This window comes from Leptonychotes weddellii, chromosome 14 (genome assembly GCF_054177405.1).
Source record: "Leptonychotes weddellii isolate Sample4059 chromosome 14, ASM5417740v2, whole genome shotgun sequence".
In the NCBI taxonomy this organism is placed as follows: Eukaryota; Metazoa; Chordata; class Mammalia; order Carnivora; family Phocidae; genus Leptonychotes; species Leptonychotes weddellii.
In genome coordinates, this window is record NC_138382.1 from 37,411,111 (window position 1) to 37,436,021 (window position 24,911).

At 36.5% G+C, this 24,911-nt stretch overlaps 1 protein-coding gene across 2 annotated transcripts in view; it reads right to left on the reverse strand.

Moving 5' to 3' along the window:
- MLLT3 (MLLT3 super elongation complex subunit) overlaps window positions 1-24,911 on the reverse strand; it is a 281,107-nt gene that overhangs the window by 16,088 nt on the left and 240,108 nt on the right. For both annotated transcript variants that reach the window (XM_081803019.1, XM_081803021.1), the window contains exons 6-7: window positions 2,228-2,303; window positions 183-312 (exon numbers count right to left, since the gene is read on the reverse strand). In XM_081803019.1, the coding sequence (XP_081659145.1) occupies window positions 183-312; window positions 2,228-2,303 (206 nt within the window). The remainder of the gene's footprint in view (window positions 1-182; window positions 313-2,227; window positions 2,304-24,911) is intronic.

Genomic DNA, 24,911 nt, shown 5'->3' on the forward strand with positions numbered 1-24,911 from the left:
ATACACAGTTCCCTGGAGAGAGGAATAAAAGCATGCCTAGGTGACCCAGCTTAAATGAATGTGACCATTTTCTGCCACTGTTTTTGGTGTTGCACACCTCTGCGGTGGTTATATACTGGTAAGTTTGGGGAAAAGGCATGATTCCATAACAGGGAGCTGCGTTCCTGCCAAGACACACTCACCTGCGGCTTCGGCTGCCTCCTCTATTTACAGGTCTCTCCATTTCGGAGTCATTGTCATTATCCTCTGCCTCATCTGATTCCTCCTCATTGTCATCGGAATGCAGATCTTTCATTATAGACCTTAAAGGACCTGAGGAATGACAGTGTACCACAATCAAACACACGACTTCATACACATTTAGTCATATTGGACACAGGGGACTGCTATCCAGCACGGAACGTTGGCCAAAAAATCAAAAACAAAACAAAACAAAACAAAACCAAAAAAACACCCCCACTATCATATATATTTATACAATTGACAAGACATATTTGGTAGTTTCTGGACTGTAACATCTAAACGAAACACTACTGTTTTCACAACAGATGCCCCAGGATGTTCACTGGAAAATCTCTATTTCCTAGGAATGTTTTTCTATGTATTTTTTTCTTCCCTAAGAAAAATTACACCTAAAAAGGAACAGAAAGATCTATTAGTAAATTGAATGTTTTGTTAGGTTAATCCATGTATTGAAAAGTTGAGGCTAATAAATCACCGTGGTTGTAACTTGTTCTTGGCAATGCAGCCTTTGTGTGGTAGTTTTTGATCTATTAAGGTTTAGCTGTTCCTTTTATTTCAAGGTCAATTTCAGGTCAAGCAAGCATTTCAGTCAAGTTCAGATTATGAAGTATTTCAATTCCATGGTGTAATGTCCTATCTCTGATCTTCATATTGATCTTGGACACAAGGTCTTGTTCAAGCAACAATTTTATGCAGCCGATTTTTATTTTATCTTTTAAGAAATTCCTGGCAAAACACCAGCATATATTTGCATAAATAAAACCATGTAATAAGTCAGGTGCCCAGAAAATTCAAGAGAGTATCCAGTATTAGATGGGAGAGAAAAAAATTTAAGTCATAACTAGTTTTATTCTAGAACAGGACATAACTGGGGAAAAAACAAAACCAAAACCAAAATTCAGCGTGGCTTATTTTCACTTGACTGCTCTAAACGTGATGAAAACAAGATCACTCTTTTTTATGTTAAAGAAGAGATTATGGAGGCAATCAAGAAAGTGAGAGAGGCACTTTTATTCTGGATTAGGCAATTCCTAAAGCCTAATCTAGGACATGAATATCTGAGTTCTCACTAAATCGGCTCTAAAATAAGTATTGATTCTCTGCAATCTCAGACTTTGCAAAACCCAAATTTCTCTACCTTTGGAAGTCAGTGTAACAAGAAATCTGATTAGCCAAAATGGTCAGTTTTATATATATAATATATATAAAATATATATAATATATATAAATATATATTATATAAAAAATATAAGGAAGCTTAGCCTTAGCCCAAATACATACAACAATTTAATCCTTTTCAAAACATACAAGGCCATCAGAAATTGAGTATGGTCCATGAAAGAGGTCATGTGCAACATGATGCTCAAGAACAAATTATTCCTTCATATGATCTCACTTTTCATGTTAAAAAAAAAAAAAAAAGCGGGGGGAGACCTTACTTGAAGATTTGCACACACCAAAAAGTATAAAATATATATTTAATGTTCTGGCTTAAACTTCTTTATTAGATTTCTTTCAATTTAAATTTCTTTAAGCTCAAGCAGAGGGAAAATAAATTTTAAAGACAGCAAACTAACACTTGCCAAAGAAAACAGGTCTATTAATCTGCAGAAAAAAATAAATAAATAAAATGAAAGACCTCCAGGAGGGAGAGTAAAAACCTATTTCTCTATGTCAGAGCCTCTCAACTCCAGCTTTTGCTATTGTATTTCCTTTGGGAGCTCCCCGGAATGGGCTGTGTGTGTCTATAATCCTTTTGTAAAATGGGACTCTGATGGCAGGGACTGGAAAAAGAGGAATTTCTAGAGGCCGGCCTCATGCATCAGAACAATACTCAAGTGCATGCCTAGGGGAAATAAATACAACTGCATAAAAGCCAAGTTATCATTCCAATAATAAAACAGTAGAAAACAGGCCATAAATCAACTCATTAAGATGTTTTACGAGGAAAATGTCCCATCATTTGCCTGGGAGATACTGATACCTTGTTGCCGGGGCTGGGACGGTGTGAAGCTGGAGCTGGAGCTGGAGCTGGAGCTGGCAGGGCTGGGTTGTTCAGACTTTAAAGAAGAAGAGAAAGCCATCATCAATAAATTTATGGGACACTACACATCTAAAATTAAAGAACAACATCACTGCTCAAAAATACTTTGCTCTGCAAAAACCATCCGATGCTGTGCAAGAAAAATGAATACACATTGCATTATGCCAAAAACAGCGACACAGTAGAACCACGGTATCCTTTTTGTTTTGTCCACCATGTTTTTACTAGATGCAGAAACAAGTATATAAACTCAAGGATGATAAGACAAACACCTGGGTGTTGACACGACGGCTTTGATTTCACTCCTGTTTGCTGCTATCCAAATCTCTTTCTAAAAAGATTACCTTGATTACCCTTTCTGCAATCTTTGATTGACTCAACTGGTTAAAACATAGTGGTAATGAGGCCAAGGTCATTAGTTCAATCACATTACGAGCCAGTTAATTTCACTCTGGTCCAAGGCCATGACCCAACTCTAACCCCATTCATCCACAGTTCACAAATGGAGGTAATGTTCACAAGGAGATCTGGCCAAGTCCCACAAACGAATCAATGGGAAATACTGCCACTACTTCAAACACACACACACACACCACCCTCTAAATCCACAGCCTATGTATGCAGGTAAAGAGCATCACACACATGCCCCACTCTCTCACCATAAATTCTCCTCATCCCCTAATACCCAGAACAAGGTCCACATCCTCCTTTACCTGTCCAACTCACAGTTGTCTTCCTTCTCCAAACCCACTGAAAATGTGGATCTCATCTGTTTGCTTATCTGATGTGCTGCACTGTTATGCTGCCTTTGATGTGTGTGCTTCCTCTCCAGTAGACTGCAGGGACTTGAAAAGGCAGGGGTGTGGGGGTCTGTCTTGTGCTTGTTATCCACTCATACTTAGCATAATGCACTGCATACAGCAGGCACTCTGCATCTGGGACTGAAGGCAGAGCATTAGGTCCTCTGCTCTACCTGCCAGTTTTTATGAGGCTTTACAGTAGGTAAAGGTGGGAAGAACAAATACATGGACAGAAGTGTGCAAAGAAATTGATCATACCATCAACACACTTGAATTTTACGTATTTAGGCCAAATTGAAAATAACTTAATGTTGGACTATTTCTATCCCATTTCTAATGTGCTCACAGTCTCAACTATACACTTGTTATTTGAGACATAGATGAGGTCTTTTCACGTACAGGACATTATCTTTCTTCTTTCGACTTCGCTCATTGGATGACCCAAGTTATCGGGGCCACGTGGAAGACAAACTAAGAGCACCATCAGAAGCCACTAAATGAGGAGGAGAATCTCAGTTCAGTTGATAATGCAGTTTTCTCACCACAGATTTTTTTTTTTTCATCTCCCTTCTCAGCACTGAATCCCAACCCCCTTCTCTGCAAGCAACACCGAGATCCAGCCTCGGACACAAGGAAGCACTTTCAAGCATTCCTAATGCACACTTCACATCCTCAGGCTGGATGGGAAAACAGGTGTCAGCAATCTACCACTCATTCCGCAGGAAAAGAGCCAGACAGGATCTCTAATGAGCGGCAGGCGGCCACCTACCCTTTACCACTGCAAGATTTACTTGAGCTTTGCAGTACAACGTCCGACACATTGCTGTCTGTGGCCCACAAAGAAAAGCTGGTTTACAAGCACAAACGCCTGTGTGAGGGACTCTTCATTTCTGTTGAGTGGCTCTTCCACTGTTGAGCCACAAAAGTGAGCTACACACTGCAAGGGCATTCAGTTAGCAGCTATGTGCAATGCCCAGCTGCAAAACATTTCTCCTCTCCAAGTTGCTCTTTTCAGCCATGAAAAGTGTCTGCAAATGGTATTATTTTGATAGCTCTGGAAACCATTTGGGAGCCAAAAAAGAGGTTTCCTTACAGTGAGTGGAGAGAGCTCTAATTCCCCCTCCTGCTGGACCAGTCATGTTGCACTGGACTTAAAGGAGCCATTCTGCCAGAGCTATTTGCTGAGAGTGACACTAATCAGGAAAGCAAGAGGGGATGGTGGCCATCTCCCCAACCACCCCATGCTAAACTTGATCCATCTGTCTCAAGCCTCATGCCAGTGCCAGAACCAAACCTGCAGGCAGCCTTCTTTTAGCTTCTTAACCACAAACAAGGTTAGTAAATCCAGTTACCAACCCTCAGAAAATTGACGAAGAGTAAAGAACATAATACAACAGGAGAAAAAGGCTTTCATTCAATGTTTATCATTACCACCATGCCTGATCCACAAAGCATTTAAGGTTTATGGTAGAAGACACATTAATTCACCGACAATATTAAAAGAGAAACTTTAAAGCAACAGAGGTGAATGGAGAAGGATAAAATGTTGAATGGTGGGCAGCAAATCCAATGTCCTGGAAGCTTTTTGTAACCAGGACAAGGATTTGTGGTTTTGGAGCCAAGGAGACCCCTTGGGATGATCAAAGACAGGGAGTCTCACAATTTCATGGGCATTAGAATTACCTGAAGGACTTGTTAAGACACAGACAGCTGGGTCCCACTCCAGAGTTTCTGAGTCAATAATTCTGGGATAGGGATGAGAACCTAGATTCCATAAAAAGTTTCCAAGTGATGCTGCTGCCACTGTTCTGGGGACCAACCAGACTTTTAAGAACCAATGATCAAGGCTCCAGAGATTTGTAGCCATGGATATTCATCAGAATCAGTCGGGGGCATTCTATACATAAGGAAATTCTGATTAAGTGGGTTTGGTGTGGGGGGTCCAGGCATATTTTGTTCAAACAAATGATATTAATGACAATTCCAAGTAAAACACCACTGATAATATGTTAGTCATTTCTTTTCCTCTAAATGCAAAAGCATGTTTTGGAAAGAATCACAAATCTAAGAAAGCATAAGAGAAAAAAAAAAAAAGCATCATGAGAAAAATTAGAAACTTAACTGATGTATCCAGAAGTAGCATCCCTGCATACTCATCAAAGTATTTTGCAAGAAAACACCCGGAAAGAATGCAATTACCTCTCAATAAAAACATCTAAGAAGCATGTACAAAATCATGTCATAGTGGATGGACCTTAAACTTACCTAGCCAGACCAGGACAGAATTCAACTAAATGGTAACTGTTCAAAAAGCCATTCTGCTACTAGATGAGGGTGACACAGTCTTCTATTTTATCAAATCCAACCGAACGGAGCTGTTGTTCACTTTCAGTCTGTATTTTATTTGAAAATAAAATCATATTTATTCTCCAAAAATGCAAATCAAGGATGATTTTATAACCTAGAAAATGTTGTTTGGTTTATTTTTTAAAATATTCACCATAAACAGAGCTAGAGTAAGGTCTTTAAAGTACCCAAGGACTGAAAAGATTACTGCATCCTCTTTTCCCCTCCTTATGTGTATATGTGCCAAAACCTAAATATAGGGAACTTCAACGAGGTTCTGATTTTTCCCATTACTAATTTGATACTTGTTTTTGAAATATCAAAATTCTCCCCACTAAAAAAAAGCTTTTGACTTCTTCCTGTTGATGCCCAAAGTCACATGTTTAGCTTACCTCCTGAGTAATCAAACACTAGACATGAAATGTCTTTAAATGCCATGCTCCACAGTGACAAAAGTCTAGTCTTAAGAACCTCAAATTCGGGAGACAAACCTTAAGAGACTCTTAACTAGAAGAAACAAACTGAGGGTTGCAGGAGGGGAGGTGGTGAAGGGCTGGGGTAACTGGGTGATGGGCATTAAGGAGGGCACATGATGTAATGAGCACTGGGTGTTACATGCAACTGATGATGAATCACTAAACTCTACCTCTGAAACTAATAATACACTACATGTTAATTAAGTGAATTTAAATTAAAAAAAAACTCAAATTCTATGACAATCACTATCATATCAAACATTCATTGAGTGTTAAAATTTAGAAATCTCTCACCTTGCCTGCTCAAGCCTTTTCCCAATATCTAATAAAAACCTGACTTTATTCAGATTTAAAAAAAAAAATCTTAAGTTCTATTGCTTACTGTGTAGGTTTTTGGGAAGACTGCTTAGGCATTAATGTCCTCATACAGTGAGGGCACTGAGCCTCATGTAGAAGTAAAGTAAAAACTCCTAGCCCTCTACTCTTCCAGTGGTAGCTAATCAACATTTGGTTGCTCCTCTTATTTACAATAGACCACATACTCCTCTTTTGCCTAAAACAAGATATATCTTTACTACCAAAACAATGGCCTACCAAGATTTGCAATGGAATCTTCAACATTAAATGGCTATGCAAAATCATTTTGTAATGGATTTTCAAAGGAGGATTATTTTTGTCCAAGACAAGTAAGAAAAACTACATGTTTACAACTCCTACAAGTGCTTCAAAAGAGAACACCTATCAAGGCAGGTCAGGCGAGAGGGCTGGTAAAATCTGGCATTGTTTCTTAACACTGGCAGCAGGCTTCCTCCTTAGGTAATCAGAAGATAAAAGTTCCATCTTTTCTCACAGGCAACATATATTTATGACCAGAATTTCAACTGGATCTTTAAAACAATCAAAATAAAGAAAAAGGGGAAGAATAATGTACACCTTTTTTTTTTCTTCAGGGGAAAGGGAGAGAATACAGTCTAAGCAGTTAAACAGAAATTATTTTAGACACATTGCTATAGTTTTTCACAAAATTTCTACGTTGTTTAGAAAAAGAAAACACATAGCCTGCAATAAAAATTCTTTTTTTTGCACAAATATCCAGAAAGACTATGTCAAGGGTGAGTACTAATCAAAGAAAATACAAATGTAAATATACTTTTATTTATGTCTCTATTCAATTTCCATGACTGAGCTACTAGGTTCTTGTCAGTTTAGTGCTTCCTTCACTACAAATTAATAATCATCTGACACTTTTTTTTTCTTAGCATATAGTATCATTTAAAAGACTGTCTCATTTATAATGGATGTGGACTGAATTTACAGTGGCAGTCATTTCACAATATACACATTTATAACACTGTATGAGCTTAAGGTGTGTAACATGATTTGATACATCAATTATAGCTTGATAAAACTGAAAAAAAGAACTACCTTATTTAGTAATAAGAAACTTACTGTAAGAAACCTTATTTAGTAGTAAGAAACCTTCTGTAAGAAACTGAGGATAATCCAACTCAACTTTCAAGTATACATTTAATACATTTTTAAAGAATAATGACATCCATTTTAAACAACTGTGGAAAATGTTCATCACATAAATGCATTCTCTTACCAATTCCCATAGATAGCTAACATATTGTGATAGCTGTTTCAATAAAAGGTAAGCTCACAGTTAAGCAAAGAACTAAGGATTGAAAAGTTGTGAAATAACACTTACATTAAGTTAATCTAACAAGAATGATGCAAGAGTGACTTGTCAAAAAGCTAGAAATGAGAACTTTTATTTCATTTAGTTTTACATTAATACCTGCTTCAAAATAAGCATGCTAAAAGAACAAAATTTTATTTTTTTAAAGATTTATTTGACAGAGAGAAAGAGGGAGGGAACACAAGCAGGGGGAGAGGCAGAGGGAGAAGCAGACACCCTACTGAGCAGGGAGCTGGCAGGGGGCTGGATCCAGGAACCCTGAGATCCTGACCTGAGTCGAAGGCAGACACTTAACCAATTGAGCCACCCAGGCACCCCAAGAACAAAACTTTATTATATAGAAAGGTATATGAAAATCCAATTGGACAAACATCAGTCAATAACTCTAACCTCTTAATATATCTTTGCGTAGCCTTATCATATTATTTTATTCGCTCTACCATGAGAAAGGCAAGTGCTACAGACTGAATATGTCCCACTAAAATTCCTATGTTAAAGTCCTAAACCCCCATGTGATGGTATTTGGAGATGGGGCCTTTGGGAAGTGATTAAGTTTAGATGTGGTCATGAGGGTGGGGCTTTCATGATGCGATTAGTGCCCTTATTTAGAAGAGACACCAGAGAGCTTGCTCCCTGTCTCACTCCCCGCCCAGCATGTGAAGACACAGTGAGAAGGTAACCAAATCCAAGTCAAGAAAATAACCCTCAGAGAGGAACCAAATCAGACAGCACCTTGATCTTGGCTTTCCCAGCCTCCAGTACAGTAGGAAATAAATCCCTGTGTTTAAGCCACCTAACTCTACGGTATTTTGTTATGGCAGCCCAAGCTGATTAAGACAAAAGGACATATTTTTTATCCCCATTTTATTGCTGATGGAACTAAAGCACAATAAGATTAAGTGGCCAGTAGGTAATATTTAGGTGGATTTAGCACCAAGTTTTCTGACTTCTCATCCAGTTCTCTTTCTACTACACCTATTAACCTTGAAAAGGTGGAATTAATTTAAAGCAGTATTCTGAACACACTAACAGCCTCTTATACCACCAGTCAGGGAACACAGTTTTCTATGTCACTGTGAAAGCTGCCCTGAATATCCCTCTGTTCCTAAGGGATATCTTGTGATTGGCACCCAAGGCAAACCAGTGATAAAACAAAATACTTCATCCCTGGGTCTGAATGGGTGCGTCTGTGTCAATTGCTTCTAACATTTGTCCAATCAATACTACAAGAGATCCTGGGTACTCACCTCACTAGTTCAATAAGTTTTGTTTTTAAAAGCAAGGACTTTTCTCCTAGAATGGCATTGGTACTGATCAAGAAGACTGACATCAGACAACCCACTACGATCATTTATTTTATTTGCCTTCTAAAGTGATCTAGTCTTGTTACTCAACTCTTCCATACAATCTATACATAATCTCCAGGAAAAAAAAACAGATTTATTGCTTTAAATAATTTGCCAACAGGTCTTTCTTTGAAAACAAGGTGAAATTGGGGAAAGGACACTGGAATAGGCAGCTACAACTTGCTGGACAGTTACTCAAGTTACGGCTGGACAGTTACTCAAGTCTGTGACCACGGGGGAGACACCCCATCTCTCTTTGGCAAACCCTCTCCCTTTGTAGATATTATGACAAATTAAATGAACTTGATGTTAAATTATAAGTGTATTTAGCCTGCTGGGCCCTTATATTATCAAAAGCTATCGTCATGCCCATCATTTGCTGGTAAGAGAGAAAGATCCTAAGAATTACCGTCTCTACAGACAGCAAAGGTCCTTATTTTTGTGACCTATTCAAACTTACGGACAAAATCATCCTGGATGCCAAGATAATTGGCTTTACATTGTGGTGCCTCTGGTTTTAACAACTGCATTTGCTTTCTCCCTTATTATTGTCCTCTTTGCTGCTATTATTAAATGTGTCACCATTTGTGCCCTGTCTGAGAACACAGAATCCCATTAGGAAACGAAATGGACTTGGGGAACAAGGGTCTAGAAATCTTTCCAGGAGACCCTTTCCCACACGTAGGGATGGCGATAATTTTCTTTTAGTTTCCTGTCTTTTAAGCACAAGAGCCCCAAGTCTTGTATCTCTCATAGTCAGTAGGCTGCTACTGACTATTGTGGCCAGAACATATGATCTTTCAAAAAATCCGGTTGTTGCAAGATGGTGTACCAGATGTGTTCCAAAAATCCCTCACTTGTTCAGAGCTGTAAGAATGAGAAATCATCTGGAAACAGGCCATTTACAGTTGCACCACCTCTAAGCATGTTGCTATCCCTTGAGCAAAGACCGTGAGAAGTCGTGTCTCACAACTGGCCATAAAATATACCACTGAGTTATAATACCAGACACATGTCTTTTAACTGGTCCTTTTTCCCCCCTCTCTTGTGTATTTTGAGGATTAGGGTAGAGAAAGAAAAAGTTACAAGGCAGAGGGCTTAGAGCTGTAATGCCTCACAAAAGAGAAAGAAAAAACAAGTTTCCTCATGGAATTGCCCCATAAATAACCATTATTGAAGCTGACCAATGAACATCAAAACACCACTGCTCATCAGTTAACAGTAAGATCCTGAAACTGTTGTCAGAACAACTATTCAGTTGCTTGTGAAATAACCCACCTGTGCAGAGTGCAGGACGCTCAAAATAATGTAAAATATTATATTCCTCTCGCTCTATAAGGGCAGGGTTGAATTGAACAGAGTCCTGAAAGTACGTTATATGTGGTGTGGTGCTAAGCTCTCAGCTTTGGATTATAAAATTTAAAATTAAATAGAATGAATTCAGGGTATCATAAAGATAGTAATTAATTGAAATGAAGTAAAACACAGATACACCTGAAGAGATCATTTGACAAGACATTTTAATTGCATTTTCTCATTAACTTTAGACCTTTTTAAAAAATGGTTTACTTGAAAAAGGCCAAAGAGCATTTGATTGACACCTATAGAATCTTTATAGACTTACACAAATGTCAAGAAGTTTTATTAATTTTCATCTTTGGACATCTTAGAGAATTTTCCCCATTAAATGTGAAGCTTAGATTTACGATCATAGCAGCGACATCAAGACTTCGTTTTATTTGCCAAGACCTTTATTTCCATGGTATTTTGACTTCCAAAATAACCAAAGTCCACTGGGAAAAAAAAGTATTGATTTAAAACTATCCAATCATCAGCAGGTCAAAATGCAACATTTCTCATTATCAGTCTATTATTTATCACAAAGACTGTTGATAGTTGCAAGGAATAAGTCTTTACAAGCCTTGTATCTTCCTAATTAAAATAACAGTGCATTTTTTCAGGTAACACACTGAATCCCTTTCTTCTAGATCAGAGCGCTCTACAATTCCTTGGGTGTGGGTATGCACATGCATGTGCACATAGATGTATGTAAGGTAGGCCATAGCGGTAAAAGAAAAGAACAGAACCTTTATTCAAATAATACTTTTCTTTTTCTTTTAGTTTTTCAAGTATTTATATGTACCTTCTTGTACATAGTATGTTAGCACAGCTGTTACTACAATTTTAGAAATATACATACATTGGGGATAAATGTTTACTGAAAGAGATGAGCTTTAACATCAACTCTATAGATAATTATCAGTTTGAATTCTGTAATCTGCATGCTCAAATCTTAATTATATCACATAGATTTCAAATTCTGGAGTACTAGGTGCTAAATATACAAGGCCAGTATCATATCAATTTATCTAGAGACCATCCAGATTTTTGTTTTTTATAATATTTTATGCTCAAAATTGACTTAGAGCTTAAATTTTACCTTTTAAGTTAAATAGAAATCCTCTAACAAAGCTTCTTACTAAATAAGAGGTAACACAGACTTATTTAAAAGATTTTAAAGTGCACAAAGACCTTCTTAAAAACCCAACACAAAATACATAACATGACCTCCCCTACCCTTGAAATTTGAAATTATCTTTACTGTGGGTCTATCCGGTAGTTTTATAGTGTTTGCTGAAAATGACACATTAAGTGAAACTGAAAATTTTACAAACAGCCTAACATCTAAATATGCTATACTTACACTCACTTTTATTTAAAGTGTTAAGTACTAACACAAAGTTGATAAAAATAAAACTGTTTTTAAGAATTCCCCTCGATCTTAATGAAAATGAACTGAAATAGCAACAACATAGCCTATTTAAGAGACTGTGCTCATGCGAAAACATTAGGAGGTGGACTTTTGTTTGTTTTCTTCTCAATGTACCCCCTTAAAAAAATGTGGCATTTAGAATCAACACAACCCGTATTAGTAATATTAAACTCTTATCAAGAACAGGAGGAAAGCTACTGCTTCTAAGGCTCTAAAGGAACTTACATTTCCATGCACACATATAAACCCAACAGTTGCTTTTCTTCATAAATCAATCTATTGTTGCACTTCATAATGAGAAGGCAGATTTACTGCCTTTTACCGCCTTTTCTCACCATCAGAAAGATGCCTATTTGGGTAATAGGACGTTTCTCTTCTTCAAGGGTGTTTGGGATTAGGGAGGCAGGGGCAAGAACCTTTAACATCTGCTCCCTTCAAGTGAATGACACCTCTAGTTCTCACAGCCGGAACGCTGAGAAGCAAATACCCTTAAGTTGACAAAATTCTCTAACTTGAAGAAGCACAACACTTTGAGTACACTGAAGACACAGCTCTCAAACACACATCTGGGATTTGAAGGTTATACTGTAAAACTGTAAAAACATATCATTTTGCTGGCTAACACCGTAATTCAAATGCCATAAAATCATCATCACAGAACAACAGGAGCTTGGAATAAAGACCCTTGATTCCATAATCATTCTGAATTTTCTCTAACTCTAAACACCTCTGAAGTACGGGCTGGTAAGACTTTAATCATTTGTGATCCTAACAGTGCACAGTAATAACAAAATAGTTTATAATATAAACTTACATTCTTCTAGCTTTATTTACTTATTTTTCCCTTAGGAAAAACTATTTAAGGATGGTGAACTTCAGACTTTAAATTAAAAACAAGAGAAAGGCACTCGACAGCATCTAATCCCTAACCATCTGCTTTTTAAAAAATACACACACACACACACACACACTTACCCACTCACTCTAGTTAGGCTAAACATTCTTAGGAAGTAAGTAGATCTTGATGGATCTAAACAGAAGTTTCAGGAATCCTAGTGCTACTTTTGGAAACGCTATCTTTAACAGGCCTCAAGATTCCGACAAGCAAATGCAATCAACCATAAATTAAAAGCAGAGACACCAGCCACTACAAATAAATAAAGTGGGGCAGGTCCTGGATTCAAGAAGAACCTCTATTTTTGGGGAAAACTAAATTTTGTCTTCTGTCCGAGAACACGGAGTATTGCCTAGTGACCTAGCACTTCTTGTTACTTTGGGCTATCTTTTGTCACTTAAGCAATGCTTTCTGACAGTTTTACAGGCTGTTATCCCAAGGACTTCGGTATTTATGGCCTTTATTCACTTGGGCTTTCTGCTCTTATCCACTGGTTACTAATCACTAAATAGATTCTTTTTTTTATGGGACTGAAATTAGCTCAAAGGATGTCCTTCAACAATGGCAGCTCAGGCCAGCACCGGCTAAAGGTCTTCTCCTCGGCCTCTTCCTTGCTCTCCTCAATTTTCTCTTCCCTACAGACAAGTTAATGAGGATTCAGATCCACGCTGTTCAATTAGAGCCCCAGCACACATGATTTACCGCATTCTCAGAGGATGTTTTGGAACTGTTTCTGAATTGATCCTCAGAAACTCATTCAATTTCAATATCTCAAGAATGATTTAAAGACCTTAAACTTGTTTTTTAATCTTCATGAAACGACAGCATTCCCTACTCATACAATCACTATTCAGGAAAAGCTCAATTCCACAAACCTCACCATACTCACCTATGCATGCATGCTTCAAATATATACATTATAATTTAAAACTTCAGCACATTTAGTTTATAATACGGCATTCAAATTTCTTCCTCTATGGTAAATGCTACTTATTACCTTTTTATCCACTATACTTAAAAGGCCAAGTGCTGAAAAGCAAGTAGAAAACACAGACTCGTCTTTCCACTTAATTGCATTTGACTTAAACATCTCCTAAGAGATTGGTTTTTATCTCATAACAATGTGAAATGTGTAATAGATCACGTCCTCTTTACCAGCTGGCTGCTAGAAACCTGAAAGTCAAATTAGTCCAGAAAGTGGTGTTTTCTTATAGACTAAAAAATCAGAAAGAAAATTAGAAATATTGATATTATTCTCATAAACTTCCTGATGAACTGAGCAAATTGCCCAATTCCCTGAGTGTGGGCTGAGCAATGGGGGAGGGAAGGGAGGGGGAAGGGAGAAACTAGCTGTGAAGCAAACACGAAGGCTCCACTTATTGCTCTAGAATAGAATTTACTAAATATGACTCTTCCTGGAATGACAGGGATTTATTATCATCAGCTTCTGTTTTCTCTGAAATTATGCTGAAATGAAAACATTTAGAAAGGAAATGCTGTTCAAAAAATGTTTCTTAAGCCTTTAGATATTTCCATGCCTGGATGTTCTACCCCATCAGAAAAAAATAATTTTAATTTATGAGATTAGTATTTACATGAAATTACTTTGCCCACTTACACAGAACATTAACTATTTGGACATCTAGAGACCCATATGGTAAATTCTCCTGGAATATAGTTCCAGGAAAATTTCTTTCTGCCAATGAATGTGCATGCGTTATGATATTCCAAATATAAAACTATATAACTCTCATATTTCTCTAGGAAAAAAATGGTAGACCTTATTGCCCACGTAGAAAATTTGCCTAACTCTGAATAAACACTCCGTTCTTTAAATTTTGTTACTACTTACCTTAGTTTACATTTGTCACATATATTAATCTGTAAGGCAACTTCCAAACAGGCATACAGTATAACTATTAAGTAAATTAAAAGTTAAATACATGTATTTGTTTAAGAATTTACACAGCAATAATTTTTTTAAAAAAATAACACAGTCTCCCTAGGATTATCAAAAAAATATTAAGGAAACATTTTCATGTGTAATTAAGTGGTAACTAATTTTTATCAAATACCCTAGTAGTTAGATGACAAGGGGTGTTATTTTTTCATAAGTTGTATTTTACACTGTTTGCTCTTATACCTAAAAATGTGTGAATGGGCAAAGAAAAACATTTGGCCATATGGCTCTTCAAAAATAAGCTATATAATTATGAAAAAATGAAAGACCAGTATTATTCTTTTCTGAATGAAAAGATTCATTCCAGATTAGTAAAATACTTACAAGCCTAATCCTTAGCTTCTCTAAGAAAATAAAAGGAAGTCTATACTATTATAATCATGAGCAGAAGAAACTTCTATGTAACTTCTAACTTCTTTAATGTGTATTTTAATAATTCCCAGGTAGATAAAATATATGTAAATGCTTTGAAGTCAAGGGAGAAGGGTATCTTTTTTTTTTTCTACTTTAAATCACTCTGAGGGGAAAAAAAACACACATGAGGGTTCCATTATATGATGATGTATTAGAAAATCATACCTCCTATTTTATAAACTTCTCTAATTTTTTATTAGATTAGTGCATGCTATATGCAAATTAGTGATCTAAAATCAGTTAAGTTTTTCCTGAATTCTCCTATAAAAAGAAACCCCGTGTCTTTTATTTGTCTCCTCATGCTTATCCCCCTCTTTCATTACCTTGTAGAACATCCTAGAAGCTGTCTTTCCTATGAAGTGATTGCTCATGGTAAATAAACTTTACATACAGCTGGCCTTTAAAAATCAGAAATACAGCAAGCGAAGAAATCATCCTCACCTCTTTTAAAAGAAAACAGAGTAGCCCTCAGGAAAACAGAAGTGCCCCAAAGTTCACGTGTGCCGGCAAGGAGTTGAGAGCTGTTAAGAATGATCCTCTTGAAAAGAAAGAAGTCTCCTTAAGCACCCACATGTATATTTAGATTAGAATGGCGGTTTAAATGACAGCAAACACATGGTCATGACTTCCCAATTGCTCATTCATCCAACACACACACACAGGCTAATCAGAAGCAAACATCCAACCCAAACTGTTTTAGAAACTAGCTTCTTCCATCTGATACTACCCTCTGTGTGGTAAGCATACATTCTGCTGAAGAGATCAGATGTCAAATACTTAACTATCTCTCTCAGTATACCTGATCTTGAATCTCATTGCTTTAGTATTCAGAACACTTCTCTAAAGTAACTGTGACTCAGCAACTTAAGTCAGCTGAGTACACTCCCTCTAGCCTGAAGTTTTATGAAGCACGTAGTAAAGGAATGACCATTTGAAGATCCAAAATCTATTTGTCTCACAAGTATTTTAACGGTAAGACTTGCCCATCCTTTCAGTAATACGCTCCTATTCCATAAACAGGGCAAAGTCACTGCAGAGGATCACATTTTCTTGCACAAATAAAGGGTGGTAGGGTTAAAAGGTGGAAATACAGAACATGAACTTTAAGCTCCTATTCATTACTGGGGCTCCAGTAACATCTTCCAGTAAATAAAAAACCGGAAACACAGAGGGCATTATTTGGACACAGCTATGAGCTGTACCTACGACACTGCTATGTCATATATATGTTTGTATATACGTATGTGTTATATGTATGCACATGTATGGAGATTCATATATAGTAAGATGTGTTGTTAGATGCAGAAAGCCACACACAGTTATTGACTCTGTGATAAAAGGACAGGCTATAAAAAATGGCAAACCTGGGTGGCTTTTTCAGTTGCGCGTCTGCCTTTGGCTCAGGTCATGATCCCAGAGTCCTGAGATCAAGTCCCATATTAGGCTCTCTGCTCAGCAGGGAGTCTGCTTCTCCCTGTACCCTTCACCCCTGCTCGTGATCTCTCTTCTCTCTCAAATAGATGAATAAAATCTTAAAAAAAAAAAAAAGTTATTAAAAAAAAAATGGCAAACAGGGGCACCTAGGTGGCTCAGTTGGTTAAGCGTCCGACTCTTGGTTTCAGCTCAGGTCATGATCTCAGGGTTGTGAGATCCAGCCAGGCGTCAGGCTCCTAGCTCAGCAGGGAGTCTGCTTGTGAGTCTCTCTCTCCCTCTGTCCCTCCCTCAACTTGCATATGCTCCTCCCCCTAAAAATAAATAAATAAATCTCATTTTTTTTAATGGCCAACAATTTTAAAATAATTATCTTACTTTTGACATGAATTTTGCACTTACATCTTGAATGTCAAATACTCTGAAAACTCAAGGGTTATAGAGTGAAGATGAAACGAATAGAATAATATAATGATTTGGGGTCAGGTTCTAGAAACATTAGTCCTGGTGTGAATCCTGATTCCACCACTTTCTAGCCGAGTGACCTCAGGCAAGTAACATTATCTCTCCAAGTCTTGGTTTCTTCATCTCTAAAAAGAGGGAATGAAATTAATAATGTACTACTTCACATTGTTAGGATGAGAACGTAGATAATGCAAGTAAAGCATTGAGAATAGAGCATGGAATAAATAGCCACTGTTATTACCAATTACAACAACTGTAGAAGTATAATGCCTGAGAAAAGTCATGTATGTGTCTATTTGGTTTGCTCACCCCTCCCCCTGTAACAGTATTCCCAGAAATATATGACACTTTAAGAAATAAGGCAACCTCTTCTAGACTGATCCAAAAAAAAATTTTTTCCCCTTTAAACTTCTCTTGGAGGAGGGAGCTGATAAAATGCCTAGTTCAATGCTTGATATAATAGACACTACAGAAAGGACCTCTACACAAACGGAATAAGAAAGGATGAGAATTAAAAACTGATAGTTAATCTAAGTACAAATCACTTACAGGTAAGAATTGTCTGGTCAGGTAATAATTAAGAATTCACAAAAAAAAGAAAGTAAGACTCATTTAGGGCATCCCACTGATTGAGACCCATAAGCTTTTCCACCCACAAAAACATGGACCCCAAGAGTCTCAAAAAAAGATCTATTTAAAGAAAATACTAATACCATGATATTGTTCCTGACATTTCATCTCAATTTTACAGACATATACATTTCTGTCATATGTTAACTTGTCTTAGGAGTTAAAAGACAAAAACTGATGGATGCTGATGGCTTAGTGGGAGAGATATTTATCCTGTGGTTTTGCTACCTTATAAAAGTATTACAAGGAAATTCAGAAGTGGGTAAAACCTCAAACTTAATTGGAACTTCTTTACATTGTCTGACAAATTAAGACTGTAAATAGCATTATAGATCATCTGTTCATGTGGTATCATCAATGTCAAGTTATCTCCCTTTCTTTGTTTGAAAATCACAATCACTACATGCAGTTCCTGCACTCCTGGTAAGAGGTTCTGTATATACTGAAGTAAGCAAATTTGATATACTTGAGAAATAAGATTACTTCCAATGTTAATGCTACCCCAAAACTTGTTTTTAATGTTCATCAGTACCTATCATTAAAATTTAATATAACCTAACACAATTATCATCAATAGGATGCAGGTGTTGGGTAATTATATTAGCATCAACACTACAGGCAAATTAAGATTTCTTCCCATGTGATGGAGTTCTGATAAATATCAATTCGTTAGTTTACTGAATTCTGAAGATCAAAAGGCCCTGCATATGGCACTAATAAATCAAATAGAGTCATCAAATCTACAGTCTGTTTTCTTTGGCTAAAACTGCAGCTTTACTTACAGAGCCTTATCTACTCCTAAAAATTCTCTGCCAAACCAAATTTAGCTCACCAAGAGTACAGAAAATATAGCACTCCCCAGCTGCTCCCTCCTGGGCTTTTGAAGTTCAGGGATACTATTGTATGGTGGTCTAGAATATCTGGTCTGTTCCTCTCCCTTGCTTTTACAGATCTCTTAATCAACTAAACATTCATCTGGAAAGTAACAAGTTACATCTAGGTTCAGACTGGAAAGTTAGAAAATACTTTTATTTATTAATGAAACCTACCATTAATAAAGGTATGAAATAAAAACCTCTAAATTATTTAGCACATACATACCAAAAATAATAAAATCTCACAAGACTTTTTTCTCACTCTACTTAAATATCAATGAGAATTCCTGACGTTGGGAATTCAACTCAGGTATTTATGGTCTAATCACTTTCTGATAAACTGACCCTAAACTTTGTGTGACAGCAGTATTATTTGAAAAAGAAGGGGCTAGGAACAGATAATACAAGCAGGAAGAACGCCCAGAAAAAAATTCCATTCTCTTTCAGCTGTTTCTCTACAGAGGATATTCTATGGATAAACCATTCTGTTCCATGATATTTCTAATCTTGAAGGAAATGTACAAATAAGTAGTGGGATCATGCTGTGTTTTATTATTTTTTTATAATTATAAACCTATACTGTACTTTAAAAAAATTTAAAAATACAATGTTTGAAATATAAGCAAGAAATAAAATATATTTTCTTGGCTTAATTGAGACCATCCTAAAGCAGTAAGAAATACTCCCTTTCTATGTCCAAAAGGAATTCAGAAAAGTTTAATAATTGGCCCTAATAAGCTGAAATCTCAGCTAAGAATTTTTGTTCAATGTCCAAAATTTCTCAACGATTGACATTTTGGACTGGAAAATTCTTTATTGTGAGGAATGTCCTGTGCATTGTAGGATGCTTAGTGGCATCTCTGGCTTCTACCCACTAGATGCCAGTGGCAACCCCCCATACACATACACACACACACACGTGCCCAGGTCATGACAATTAAAAAAAAGGTCTCCAGACAATGCTAAATATCGGGGAGAGGGGGGCAGGCAAAATCACCCCGGGTTGAGAACCACTACTCTAGGCTAGTGTTTTCTTACAGTCGCCTATAGGGGTTTCATCTAATCATATACCACGATAGGCACAGTATTCCATTTTAATAAAGTTCTAATTCTGAGATCACCACGAAATGACACTTTTGGTCTAACAAAATGCATTTCAATGATCTCTCTCTGGTATTCACACAAAGATACATTTCAGAGGAAACTAGAACCTCTGCCTTCTGAGATATTTGCATCCAATCTCTCGCTTCCGTGATCTGGCCTATAATTCCACTTTAGTTCTCCTAGGGCACCGCTGCAGTCCCTTTGGTTGAAACCAAATTCCCATTTCCAGTTGGTACCGCCATTTCTGGACTCCATATCAGAACAAGTACAGACGCATGCCGTTTGGTGAACAGCGTCCAAAAAGCACCATGTGAAGACACATACTTTACATAATTTTCTCTGAAATCAGAGTTTGCGGTTAGAATTGGTGAATACAAGAGTGGTATTATCAGTTGGTTTACATTTAGAGAAAGCGTGTTCTGGGCCTGAAGTGACACAATACAATGGTTAGAGAACAATTTCCAAGGCACAGTCAAAGAGTGGGGAGAAGGATCATTTAAATCCCCCTCTGGTCAGTAGTCCCGGGCCTATCCCCTTAGAAGCCAATAAACCCAAAGTCTGACAAGTTAGCCTCTGAAATTGGTGTGGTTTTCTTTTTCTTGGCTATAGCTTTGCTAAAGAAAGACCAAGAAGGACTTGGTCTGGTTGCTGTCATCAAGATTTGTTTGGAGGCCCAATCGCTGGAGAAATGAACCTTGTAGGAGTGAACAAAGCCTATTAATAGAAGCTCACAGCTGCCACAGTCATCACTGGAGGTGACAGACTCCATTCCATGGATGCCCCAAGCTTCTATTCCAAAGATGTGCTGAAATGATACAGCCAAGAGAATATACAATCACATCAGATATTCCAGACCTCAGAGAATTCCCAGTTAAGAAATGCCAACTGCCTTTTATGGCTATTAGTACTGGCCACTCTGCTCCTATGGTAACAGGCATGCTATTTTCTGGATATACATGTAAAATTCCAAACTGTCCTGAACTGAACCTAGATAATGAATTTAGGCCATCTATTGCTGTTCTATCCTGATATCCATTACTCTCCAACGTACAAATTCTGCTTCTTAGGGCCTTAATATATTAAGATGCCTGTTAGTCCTTTTCATCACAGATAATTCTACTATTCTGTATTTTGCTTTGTGTAGGAGTTATTTGAATACTTGCATTAAACACTTCCCTCTGCAATCCCACTAAGGACAAAGATGAGGAAAGAAAGTACATTTTACTTACTTTGCACCCTCTATGGAGGGAGTTGGAAACCTTTCTCAACCTATTACTAAACCAACAGTAAACATTTTAGACTTCACAAGCTGTACAGTCTCTGTTGGAACTACTCAACTTTGACCCTGTAGCATGAAAACAGCCATGGACAGACAATATGTAAACAAATGGGCATGGCTTTGTTCCAATAAAACTTTATTTACAAAAACAAGCAGCACACCAGATTTGGTCCAAGGGCTTTGAAGTTCGCTGATTCCTACCCTATGGGGTACTTAGCACAACTTCTTGCTTATAGTGGGTTAAACCAAATTTCTCTGATTGAATTCACCATATCATTTCTCCTGGTCCATTTCTGTTTGTACAAACAACATTCTTTGTTTTTTGCAAAATAAGAAAAAAAAAAGCTTAATGACCTCATTTGCTAGCTATGTGGTTTTCAACTCCTTTAAAACACTCTGTCTGATGGCAACTAAACAATTTTATCCCATGAAAGAGCAATGTTCTGACCTTGTTGTCCAAGCTTCTCGTTGTTGTTGTGAGAGTCATAACTGTGATATATTATCCTGAAGAGTTTTCATGCCAATTATATTGTTGAATGTGTACAAATAAAGTTCTCATCAATAAATTACTCTTTACCAGATAAACAGCAGTCCTTCTGACACAGCAACATCTTGAAAAAGGCAGTTGGGAAAAGTTACAAACTTAGAATTCCAAAGCCACTGCAAACCCCTACAGGAAGGCTATCCAAAGGTCACTCATTTAGCAAAGCAATTCATTAATTGTTTTGGAAAGACCAAGTATTTAAAATGGGTAAATTTTAGATATCTGGAAGTTCAAGTTCTGTAAACAGAAACACAGGACTAGCTCATGGGGGGATGGGAGGGTAACATGACAATTGCCCAAAATATTATCTAGCCACGTAAAATAAGTACATGTGTTTTAAGTTCAAATTGACATCTGTGAAGATTCAGTGTTTTAATTCTCACCTAGAGGAAACGCTCCAAACTAGAATCTTTAACCAAATTGATCCTTGTGTAAACTTCAAAACAAAAAAATCAAGTACTGCTGAATGAGTTAAAAAATTTGTACTTGACTCTCTCTTTTGAATACTTATTCTAATAAACAACAAACTGAACAGTCAGCTAAAAAGAAAAATCAAAGGTTTACATTGAAGATAATAGAATTTTTTTTAAATGAACCTGTTTTCCCTCAAAAGAATCTCCCATTAAAGGGCAATGATAATAATTGTCAAAAACAAATTGCAAATCTTAATAATTTCCATATTTTTTATATAGTTGCATAACTATACAAGAATTCTCCCCACCAGTAATAAAGATGTGGGTGGGGGCATATAGTTTATTTTGTTTTTTGTACTGAGGATACCTAACTAATTGACCCAAGGGGGCATTCCACTGGAGAGAAAAATAACCCATCTCCCTCAACATCTATCAGAATTCTCTAAACTTTCTCAAGATGCTCAGAGTTAAAAAGAAATAGACAATTATGCCAATAAGAAGGTAACATTTTATCAAAAACGCATTATGTAAAACTAGTAGCATTATTCACCAGAGCCAAAAGGTTAAAACAATTCAAATCTCCATTAACTCATCAACAGGTAAGCAAATTGTGGTATATCCAAGTAAGAGAATATTATTCAGCCATAAAAAGGAATGAAATTCTGCTACATGCTACAAAACAGATGAACCTTGAAAACACCACACTGAGTAAAAGAAGCTAATCACAATAGACAGTGTGTAATATGATCCCATTGTTATGAATTGTCCAGAATAGGCAAATCTATAGACAGAAAGTAGATGAGTAGATTGCTAGGGCTAGGGAACAAGAGAGAATCTGGGAGACAGATGATGGCTAAAAAGTATGGAGTTTTGGGGTGGGGGAGGGGCAATGAAAATGTTCAAAAATTGATTGTGGTAATAATGGTTGCACAGCTCTGTGAATACAATGAAAACCAATGAATCATAAACTTCAAATGGGCGAACTGTACATATTGTGAATTATATAAAGTTGTTTTTAGAAAACTACACTAAATATTTCCTGGCAATTGCTCAATTATTTTTCCTTTTCTTACTTTGTCCAGTATGGCAATTAGATTCAAACCCTATGTTTTTAAAGACTGACGTAATTAAATTATATATACTTCGGGGATACTCAGCCCATCAGATTATTATGGAAGCTCCTAAAATGGAAATGTTATGAGACTCAACCAGAAGAATTTAATGGTAAGTTTGGCAGTAACCTTTCTAACAAACTACAGATAAAATGTGAAACATTAGCCAAATTAAACAGTAGTAGATTTGATAGTGTTACATTAAGAAGAATAAAAATTAGAAAAATATGTTGAGATATTTGGAGGTAAAAGGTGGCAAGTTTAAATAGAGAACTAAAAAGTAGGGTATTGGGGCGCCTGGGTGGCTCAGTCAGTTAAGCGTCATACTCTTGATCTCAGCTCAGGTCTTGATCTCAGGGTTGTGAGTTCAAGCCCTGGACTGGCTCCATGCTGGACGTGAAGCCTACTTAAAAAAAAAAAAAAAAAAAAAAAAGTAGGGTATTAATCTTTCTCCACGGTTGTAAATACAGACAGGGCTTTGAAAACACAACTTAAAACCGTGTTACACAGTCTAACTTCTACTTACTGGAAAAAAAAAAAAAATCTAGCATTAAGGTAAAATAAAAATAGAGATACAAATATACACAGATCAAAATACTGATCCCAAAATAATCATAAATGAATTCCTTCATGTAAAACATATCAGCAAATTTTGTCCATATGAAAAATGTCTTTTATTGACTTGCTCTTTCATGGCTACTGTGTGTCTGGAAAAGTGTTAGCACCCTGGGGAAACAACGTTGAGCTATGATTCCTGCCCAGAGGCTTTACAGTCTAATTTACGGTTTAACATTTAACTGCCTTTTGCTTCAAAATTTCACATTTATGAAGAACTCTAGCAAATTGGCTGCAACTATTCAAACATTTAAAATCAAGGTTAGCAGTAGGAATTTATGGTCAGAGAAATCATTTCCTTCCTATAATAGGAGGGCAAATTAAATAATACATAGGTTAAACTGAGGTATAACTTATATGCAGTAAAGTGCACAAATCTAGGTGTACAGCCCGATTAATTTTTACATATGTAGATACCCATGTAACTATCATCAGATCAAAATAGAACAGTTTCCCTAATGACAACTTTGGACAATGGTTTGCTAAGTAATGACAATGGATTGCTTGGTTGGCCCTAGCAACTCTCCCAGTGAACTGGGTAGAAGATTTTGTAAAAGCCAAGCCAAATGATATTGGTGAATCATTCTGTAGTAATAAAATCACATCTAGATGACTGATCATCTCTGCATAGAAAATACTGGGTAATTACTAGAAAAGGGGAAAATGGTACAAAAAAGAAGAAAACAAAGCAGAATTGGTTTCTACAAACAGGACTAATGTAAGTGGTAAATGAGAGAGACTATACATGGAAGGAGTTATTCTGCCCATATTTATTTTGCAGGGAGGGTGGACAGTATGAGGAAATTGTTACAGTTAAGGCATGGAACCAAAGACATCACGCTAGAGCTCAGGAGCAGCATACTGTGAGCCTATAAGAGTCAAAGAGCAGCTCACAACACATGGAATAATTGTCCCATCCCATCTATCCATCCATCTATTTATTTATTTAACATTTTCACAAGAAAATATTCCAGTTTATGAAAAGGATCCTATGCTTATCTGTCCCAACCCACTTTCCACATCTACCTCTTTAAAACTTAATCAATATGCTATTGCATATAAAGCATTATTTCTGTAAGCTACTCCACACTATTTTTCCTAAAATAAGGTAGGGTAAAATAAAAAAATTCTTTATCCCTATCAAATGTCATTCTCTAAAGTTGAAGTTAATCAAAGGAACACAAGTATGTGATAGAATAACTAGAAATTACACAAGTTTGGGAAAACTAAGATTGTACTATAATCTATTATACTATTCTATTATGCTATTTATAATATAGTACATATTATATAAATTGTATAACATAAATATAATACATAACTATATAAACATAACACAGTATACTATATACTATAGTATATAATAATATAATACAATTTTTCTATTACTACAGTCTCAGATAAAATTAATTCTATAACACTGATGATCCATTAAAAGTTCCCA